The sequence below is a fragment of the Lolium rigidum genome, chromosome 3 (genome assembly GCF_022539505.1).
Source record: "Lolium rigidum isolate FL_2022 chromosome 3, APGP_CSIRO_Lrig_0.1, whole genome shotgun sequence".
In the NCBI taxonomy this organism is placed as follows: domain Eukaryota; kingdom Viridiplantae; phylum Streptophyta; class Magnoliopsida; order Poales; family Poaceae; genus Lolium; species Lolium rigidum.
The window spans coordinates 134184185-134193908 of record NC_061510.1 but is presented as its reverse complement, the minus strand read 5'-3'; the positions used below and the strand labels follow the sequence as shown (position 1 = coordinate 134193908).

At 57.4% G+C, this 9724-nt stretch overlaps 1 protein-coding gene across 1 annotated transcript; it reads left to right on the top strand.

Moving 5' to 3' along the window:
• Positions 1-5970: 5970 nt before the first annotated feature.
• LOC124698253 (zinc finger CCCH domain-containing protein 22-like) lies at positions 5971-9523 on the top strand. The gene is made up of 9 exons (XM_047230759.1): positions 5971-6884; positions 6969-7142; positions 7238-7423; positions 7527-7603; positions 7716-7985; positions 8062-8161; positions 8329-8535; positions 8629-8707; positions 8847-9523. The coding sequence occupies exons 1-8, from the start codon at positions 5971-5973 to the stop codon at positions 8660-8662; spliced, it is 1962 nt and encodes a 653-aa protein (XP_047086715.1). The 3' UTR covers positions 8663-8707; positions 8847-9523.
• The last annotated feature ends 201 nt before the right edge of the window (positions 9524-9724 follow it).

Genomic DNA, 9724 nt, shown 5'->3' with positions numbered 1-9724 from the left:
TCCTTTGATTTTTCTCATCATTATTTTTGCAAGTGACTTCACAAGTGTACCTTATTTAGTTATAAAAAGCAAAAAAAAAAAAAGGAAACTTGTGGAAAAAAATGAGGGAATATAGATTCACATTTTACAACAAAAATGTTAAACAAATATGTGGTGATAATTTGAAGCGGAACGATGGAAATGTTCAATGGAGTGTTTAAAGTATGTTTTAAAGGAAACCGTGCGATAATGATATTTATTATTGTGTTCATAAGTTATTTATATTGTTCTTTCAATCATGACCCATAGCTACAGTAAGTACATGCGTTGTTTGTGAGACAATATATGGCATGATGATTGTACTGATGAGATATTCCGGTAGAATTTTCAAACAAATGCATACGTGAGGCGTAAAGAATATAATTATTTTTTATATATTCCTTTGAAAAAGGAGAGATTCGAAATATGACGGTAACACCAAAAAACATGGTCTTTTCCAGAAAATGAAAAAAAATCTCAATTAAGTTAGTGGAATGAAAGCCTATTTTGAGGAGTTACCAGGCACAAAATTCTTGTTGCCGCGGCTAGCTCGGAATCGTGTTAACGGCTAAGAGGTTCTGGATGGCACCCAACACCACCCATGATTTGGATACAATCGAAAGAAAGTCGCATCGTGTTTGTTCTATATCACTATTGCAGTTTATCCCGTCACGATCAAAGATAGCTTCTCCTCAGAAATGTGACTGGATCGCTCCCTCGACAGAGCTAGCTCCTGCCCACCTTTCGGCCAATTTTCGCCGATCTGGAAGTTCATACACCAAATTTTGCTGTTTGAAGCCGTGAGGTCACCCAGGCTACTGAAAACAATCTGTTTGCTTGCTATGTTTCGCATGTACTGGCATACCAAAACTAATGAGAGGTAAACGAAGGAGTCAGCAGACGCGCGCAGGACAGGGGAGGGGAACCAGATAGATAGGTCCAACGGGGCGATGCATTTGGGACGTCGGTTGCAATCGTCCACGCATTCGTTTGCGTCGGGTAACTTTTTTTTCCATTCATAAAGTCATGACTTACATTAATAAAAAAATATAAAAAAGCCATAAAGGCGTGGTAAAAGTAGGTGCTGCCTACTGCTCGTCGTCGCTGACGAGGTCGATGAACTCCGGCGTCGGCCATCGAAGCTCGTACGCCGGCGGTGGAGGAGGTACCGTCGCCTGCGCAGGAGGCTGTGGCCAGGGATCCCAGACCGGAGCAGCAGCCGGAGCGCGGTCGTTGGAACGCGTCGGCGTGGCCGGAGGAGTCCCCGGCCTCCCCTGCGCGAACGCGTACTCACGGAGCTGGATTGCGAGCTCGTCCCACAAAGCGAGCTCGTTGAGCTCGTCCTGCTCGCTATTGGCCAGTGCAATGGCAATGGCCTCCTCCTCGGTAATGTCCGGCGACTGGGTCTCCGGATCCCACGCTGGCCCGCCGTCGTCGTGGTCGTAGTCTGCCATGTCCACGTCCTCGTCCTCCTAGTCGTTCGTTTTTTCTTCCGCGTCGATCTCGCGGTTAAAGTAGTCGACGTCGCCGAGGTAGCCAGCGCGGCGGCGCGCGTCGAACTCCCACGTCCCGAAAGAAATCCAGTTGTAGGACTTTGTGCGCGTGATCTTCCCGGAGATCCGGCGACAAGATCGCTCGGCAGCAGCGCACCTCGTCCCGCCGCTCTCGGCCCTCGCGCGGCACGGGGGGGGGACTGGCACGCGCCTCGAGTTGAGGTACCATCCCCCTCCAGGCAAGTTCGCGTCCGGCCATGGTACCGGCCAGTCTTCCTCCGATATCTGGCGCGCGAGGTCAACGCAGACGTACCGGCCGACCCGTGTCTTCTTGCCGGACCGCGAGCCGCTAGCCTCGTGGTCGTTCTTGGTCTCGCGGAACGGCCAACATTTCTTCCCCATGGCGTCGGTCGGGTGGATAGTGTGGGCTCTGACAATGGCGTGGTCGGGGAAATGGGCACTTGCAGCGTCCCTTTAAGAGGCTCGGACGTCATCTCGCCTTCAATGTCCTGCCACTGCGCTGCCGCCCAGCTGTGCACGCTCGCGGAAGCCGAGGCGCGCCATTAACGCGGCCCTGGAAAGGCTGCAGTGCACCGCCCGTAAGTAATGCCGTGGAAGACGAAGCAGTTGTGTCCCTGCCAGGCAGGCCCGTGCGAGGACCGTGCGGACGACCGTTGCGTCCGCAGAGACGCAAACCTAGGGCATATTTGGGCCACGTTTGCGTCATCGTGGACGGCCCGTTCACTATGCGTCGCCCCGCTGGAGGTAGTGCCAAACGCATTTTCGGCCTGGGCGGACGCAAACGGTCGCTCATCGTCCGTTTGCGTCGCCAAGTTGGAGATGCCACGCGGCGACCCATCTCGCGCCCGCCCGTCCGGATGGGTCCAACCGGACAAAAACGCGGCCCAACGCGGCCACGCATCGCAAATGCGGATGGCCGCGGGTGTCCGGGACGACCCAAACCCGGTCCAAATCTGGGCCAGGTTTGCGTGGCCGCGGATGGCACGCGGCGTCCTCGCGTGTTCGCCTGGTCCACGTGGCTGACCCAAGTCCTATTAAATGTGGACTGGGGAGGGGGTTGTCCCTATCCAGTCCCCACTCTCCACTCCGAACGCACGCACGAGCTTGAGCTTCTGCGCCGCCATGGCCCCGAAGCGGGAGTTCGAGCCGTCCGCCAACGACCACGAGGTCGGCAGCAGCCGGCGAACCGCGGCGCCGGCGTTCGAGATGGGGCCGCGCTCCTGCCATCCGCGACCGAATTTACGTCACCGTAGCGGTGGCGCAGATGTTCTGGGATGCCGGCGCCCCAATGCCGTGGGGCAACGTGCACCTCCCCCACGGCTGGCACCTGAGCCCAGATAGGGTTCCGGTGCCACCGATCCCGGGCTCCGGTCGCGCCCGCATCACGGAGATCCGGAGGCGCCGCGCGGACCTCCGGGAGCACCCCGCCTACGGCGACACAAGTCCCAACTGGGACTTGTGGTTCGACGTGGAGCACGATGCGCGCCGGCGCACGTGCTTCACCTCCGCGAGGAGCCGCACACGCTTGCTAGGCGGGCTGGTCGCCGCCCCGGCGGCCTCTACATCAACGATTCCGCGGCGGCGCCACAGGCCTAGCCCCAGCCCCACCCCCAGGAGTAGGACGACCCCGAGCTGCAGGCGGCGCTGGCGGCGTCCCACGAGCTCAACGACCTCGAGGAGCTGGCCAACTGGCCGCACCTCGCCGAGACGCTGCGTGCCTCCGCGCTGGAGGAGATGGCCAGGAAGGCTCAGCAGGACGCCCAGGCGGAGACGTGGGCCTTCCTCGACATGGCGCGCTGGCAGGAGACGGCCACGCGCTAGGCCGTGCTCCGGGAGGAGGAGGAGCGCCAGGCCGCGCTCCGGGCGGTGGAGGAGCGCCAGGCCGCGCTCCAGCAGGAGGCGGAGATGCAAGCCGCTGCGGCTGGCACGCCTGCACAGGCCGGCGAGCCCTCCGGACCCACACTGCGCGTGGGAAAGGGCGCAGTGGTCGCCCTGACCAGAGTCCCCGGCACCCTCCGGCGTGTCCAGCCGGAACAGCGCGTCGCCGCCGGGGGGCGTCGTCCTCATCAACGGCAACGACGACGAGTACTACTGGGAGTAGGGTCGCGCACCGGCGACCACCGCATCCCAAACCCTGGCCTAGGGTTTCATCTTTATTTCTTTTAGTTTAAAGTCCATATAGGGCTTTCTTTTGTGTAAAAATTGCCAAAATAGGGCTAAGTTTAATGAACTCTAGTTTAAATTTAATTTTTTGTTGTTTTCCTTTGTTTGTTTATTTTTTTAACATTTGCGCTGCGTCTGTGCGTTGAGCAGCGTGCGACCCAAACGGACACGCGGATGCCGGCCGCTATCCAGATGTCCGCACAGCCACCAAACCGATCCAAAACGGATGAACCAGCGCGTTCGTTTGGATCGTCGCGTTGGGGCATCTCGAGCGGCGCGACGCAAACGGACGCTGAGCGACCGTTTGTGTCCGTCGTGACCGGAAATGCGTCTTGGGCCTGTTCCAGCGGGGCGACGCAAAGTGACCGGGTCGTCCGCAGAGACGCAAACCTGGCCCAAATATGCGCCAGGTTTGCGTCTCCGCGGACGCTCGGCGGTCGCTCCGAGTGTCCGCTCGGTCCTCGCGCGGGCCCGCCTGGCGGCGGCACAACTGCTCCGTCTTCCGCGGCATTACTTCCGGGCGGCGCGCTGCAGCCTTTGCGGGGCCGCGTTAATGGCGTGCCTCGGCTTCCGCGAGCGTGCGCGAGCGTCGATGCGTCTTCTCCGCCGCATGCGGCATCGAGGCATCGCTTCGGCAGTCTGCGGCCGCGTTAATGGCGATGCCTCGCATGGCTCGCGGCCGTCGCCTACCTCTGCGCACGTAGTAATGGCGATGCCACGCGTGGCGCGGCCGTCGCCCTGCCTCCGCGCTATATATACGGGCGCGAGCATCTCATCTCCTCGCCACAAACCCTAGCCGCCGGCTCGCCGTAGCGCCGCTTCCTCCAAGCAGATCCACCATGAGCAGCGCCGGACGCGGCCAGGCTACCGCGCCTCCACCTCCACCTTCACCTCCCACTCCACCTCCTCCGGCGTCGAGCTCCGAGGAGGTCGACTCCGAAGATAGCACCGATCTCCTCCACCCGGCCAGGGATGCCGCGGCCCTGGCTGAAGCGGAGAAGGAAGCACAGGAGGAGCTGGCGGGCCACACGGCATTGGACGCCGAGCTGGAACAGCGCAAGCTGGCGGCTGCCGCTGCAGCCGAGGACTCCGACTCGGAGATATCTTGGTCATCCGATGACCCTGATGCGCCGACGCCGGAGGAGAAGGCGGCGGAGCAGCGGGCCCTCGTCGAGTCTTTCGAGACGCTCAAGGACGAGGCCGCCAACGCGAGGCCGGAGCAATGCTCGCAAGAGGACGCGGCGGCGCACCGAGCCATAGCGGCCGCGCGGGAGGCGGCGGAGAAGCAGGCGACGGAGCGACGCAACGACGGTGCCGGCCCGTCAGGAAGCAAGTAGTCTAGGCTTATAGATCTACTTTGTATAGTTTTTATGCATTTTTATGTACTACTTTCAATGTTTTTACTATGTTGCAATTCAAAAAAATGGGCCGCCCCGGTGGGAGCACACCCAGACGCAAATGGACGAGCGGACAAAATATGTCCGCGGGGCGACGCAAACGGATGCTCACGACCACTTTTGGGCGTCCGAAATGCGTCGCGCCGCTGGAGATGCCCTAATTCACGAGGGTGTCAAGATGGGATCCCGGTGGGATGTCATTTTGTACTATGTAGTTCAAATTTTGATGTCAAAATTTGTACTAGAAAAGTTAAATTACACTACAAGTGGGACAGAAGTGGGATCCCACTTGACACCCTTACACGCACGGTCCATGCAATGCATGTCTGCGTGACCGTGATCAGGCCGCTGTTTAAAAAGAACCGCTATGGCTTTTTCCGGTGGAGGCACTCGTCACATTTAACAATGGCAACGGCAGCCCTCGGAAATTTACACACCGCCCCGCCCAGCCACTGGCGAGCAGCGAAGTTCCGTGCCCGAGAAATCCGCCCCCGAGCGGAGCGAAAGGGCCGCGCGCGGTGGGCAGCGTGGGGATTGATAGGCCGCCAAAGCTTTTGGGAAATGGAGCTGCTCAGCGGCGCAAGCTCCGGGAAGAAGGAACCAGCGAGCGGCCGGTCCAAGCCAAGAGCTAATCTAGCTAGCTAGCTACTACGCTCTCCCTCCTGTAAACACTGCACGCTAGTGCTCCTGTACACTGGTCAAGCTAGCTGCTTCTGTGTACATAAGCCCGGGCGGCCGGCCACGCAACAGAAAGTGTAATAGGCAGGCAGAGGTGAGAGACAGCGAGAAGCCCGTGACCGTGAGCCGCGCGCTGCTGTGGCCTGTGGGAGGAGGGGGAGCCAGTTTCGGCGTTTCTTCTTTCTTGGGTGCGGCCGGCCATGGACGCCTACGAGGCCACCAAGGTGGTCTTCTCCCGGATCCAGGCGCTGGACCCGGACCACGCCGCCAAGATCATGGGCTTCCTGCTCGTCCAGGACCACGGCGAGAAGGAGATGATACGCCTCGCCTTCGGCCCCGAGCTGCTGCTGCAGAGCGTCATGGCCAAGGCGCGCAGGGAGCTCGGCCTGCTCCCGGCGTCCGCCGGCCCCCCCAGCTCGCCGCTCCAGCTCTCGCGGCAGAACTCCGGCCGCGGCGGCGCGCCGTCCCCTCTCTCGGTCTCCTCGCCGTCGGCGTGGGCCCAGGCGCCGGCCTTCTCGAGGGGCAATGGCTTCGCGGAGGACATGGCGGGGGCTGGCGAGGAGATGTTGATGAGCCCGGTGAACGGCGGCGGGGCGCCGTTCTTCTCTCGTGCCGGGAACACACCCGTGGACGACTTCCAGCAGCAGGAGGAGCTCCCGTTCCAGAACGACGCGGGTATGAACCCGTTCCGGACCTTCGACGGCGGGGAGTGCCGGAGCCCCGGCCCAGGCGACGGCATGTTCCCCTACGGCCTCGGCTGGGCAAACAGCGGTGTCCCCGGGCACCGCCGCAGCGCGTCGGCGAACGAGGCCTGCCTCGCCGGCGACGGCTTCGGCTGGAAGCCGTGCCTGTACTACGCGCGCGGGTTCTGCAAGAACGGCAGCGGCTGCAGGTTCGTCCACGCCGGTGGCCTCCCCGACGACGACGCCGTGCTCGCAGCCGCCGAGCAGCAGCAGCAGCAGTGCCAGGACTTCCTTCTCCGTTCCAGGAGCCAGCGCCTCGGCCACGCCGCTGCTTTCCCCTACTCCCCCACGGGCTCCCTCCCCGGCTCCCCGTCCGCCGCCAGCAAGTGCCTCAGCTTCTTGTTGCAGCAACAGCACAACGACAACCAAAGGTAGGTATTGCCACCTCCAACTCCAACAAGCTTCAGGTACACGCTCCAAGTTTCCAACTTTTTCCCCCACTCGTGCGTGTGCAGAGCGGCCGCCGCTCTGATGCTGGGCGGCGGCGACGAGACGCACAAGTTCATGGGCCGGCCGCGCCTGGACCGCGCCGATTTCGCCACCTTGATGAACCCGGGATCGCGCCAGATTTACCTCACCTTCCCGGCCGACAGCACCTTCCGCGAGGAGGACGTCTCCGGCTACTTCAGGTATGCATTCCACACGGGCCAGTGTGATGTTTCTTTCCATGGCGGATTTGCTAGGTCTGAACTCTGATTGCTGTTCTTGGCAATGCAATGTGCAGCATGTACGGCCCGGTCCACGACGTGCGCATCCCCTACCAGCAGAAGCGCATGTTCGGCTTCGTCACCTTCATGCACCCGGAGACGGTGCGCCTCATCCTGGCCAAGGGCAACCCGCACTTCATCTGCGACGCCCGCGTGCTCGTCAAGCCCTACAAGGAGAAGGGCAAGATCCCCGACAAGTACAGGCACGCATGCATGCTGGCAATTAATCTTCCCTCTCCCTTCTTGCATTGCATTGCATGCAGTTTACTAACCTGGGTGTGCTGTGTTGCTCCTCGCGGTTGGCAGGAAGCAAGGTGACTTCTCCGGCTGCACAACACCAACCGGGCTAGACGGCAGGGACCCATTCGATCTGCATCAATTAGGTAACATGATTGCTCTAAATGTATTTCATGATGTTTACATTATCTTGAACGGTGAGGAGTGTCTTTGAATTCTGATCGAAGTAGAGCTGACCATCTGAAGATGCTTTGCCAGGTGGGAGGATGCTGCAGCACTCCAACAGCGCGAACGAGCTGATGATGCGGCGGAAGCTTGAAGACGAGCAGCAAGCTGCCGAGTTCCAGCACGCCGTTGAGCTCCAAAGCCGCCGTCTCATGAGTCTCCAGCTGCTCGACCTGAAATCTCGCGTGGCAGCGGCAGCCGCAGCCTCAACAGCAATGGCGCCGACAACCACCGTTGCCAATGCCTCCACCACCACCAGCCAGCCCGGAGCAAGCACCGCGGTTCAGTCGCAGCCTGATTCTGGTATGCATTACTACAGCGACTGGCCTGTTTGTTCTTGCCAATTATTACTGACCGTTGTAATATCTTGGGGTGCTAGCAGATCAGCAACTGAATGGGAGCAATTTCTGTGCCAACGAAGGAGGCAACAAGGAGGAATCGACGGACGATGCAAACCGCAACACAGATAGTGACCAAAGGTTGATCAAACTGAGCATCATTTTCATCCTGCTTGCTTATTATTGTTGGCCGGTTGGCCTAAGCTTTGATGATCTGATAGGCATACTAATATTGCTCCAAAGTTTGATCATTGCTTCTTCTGTTCCTCCAAAGCTTGATCATTGCTTCTTCCCTGCATATTATGCAGCGGGGATCACGACTTGCCGGAAAGCCCATTCGCATCCTCAACCAAGTCGGCCACACTCACTCAAGACGGCGACGTCGCCAGTGATGGCTGCAGTTCATCCCATAACGGCGTCTGCACCGGCGCCAATGCAGGTGGTGGCACTAACCATATACTGCCCTCAGCATTGGATATTCCTTCTCCGAGGCCCTACTTCTTCCCCATGTCCAGGTATAATGATCGATGCTACTTGCCACGGCTTTCATTGTATATTGGCCATTTTTGTGATATATGAGTGAAATGATGTGAGGTTGCAATGAGCAGGCTGTCCTCCGATCACGGAGCAATCGGGATGTGAAACTGTCCTTCAATGGAAAGTGAACAATACCCAAACCTAATCATAGTAAGCACTTAGACCTACCTTTATTCCCTCAAAAAATTATGCATTTCGCCTATCTAATTATGCTTGTCCTTGTGTTTTCTTTCTCTTCCTTTTGCTGTTTGTTATTGTGACATCCTTTTTCCTCTTTGTTATTTGACAGGAGAAAAAAAAGAGTGAAGTGTCAGTGTAGTGTTAGCTTCCCTTTTTAGTGGATAGCCCTATGAAACCAAACCACAAGAGAAAAATATGCCATTAGCCTTTTGACCAAGAAAAGCAGTATCAGCAGCATAATCAGTGTTGTGAGACACATATATAATATACAATTAATCCAGTGTTACCTCTAATTATATTAGATAGTATTAGCAGTTACCACTACCACCAACACAATTGATGGTACATGTGAGGTTAATCCAGAAGGGCTAGTACCAGCCAGAAGGTCACATGTAGCATTAGTACAAGCCGCAAGCCTGCAACGAGGATCATGTCTTGTATCCAAGGGCAGCCCGGGAGACTTGGAGAAACATCGCATGGCCATGGCAGATGATTTCTGGAGTATTTTACCAGTGCAATATGGCCTGCTCAAACTGGCCATTGTTGCTCTACCTTGAGACCAGTGAGATCGCATACATATCAGACTCGTTAACCTTGTTGCCCACCGTAGCAGTAGCTGGTTGACAAGTAAAAGGACACCTCTTACTACTAGTTATCCTTTTATTTTGATTTTGTTTGATGAATCTATTATAATAGTCACGGTTCTGCAGAAAATTATCCTAGTGATTTACCACTGTTACTCTGCATTCATGAATTGAGCTGTGGAGGTTGTTGAGCGTAGCGACATTTGAGAATGTGCTTGCAAGGCAGATTGTTTGTGTTGCGCATTTGTAAATGTGTTTGCAAGGCAGATTGATTGTGTTGCGCAATATGTACACACCGTCTTTGTAATTGATGCATCTTGATGACAACTTGTTGCACGAATGGTCCATGCGGTGTATTATCAATCTGGGTAGAACGAGTGCCTTTGGCTCGGCCTCGGTTTCA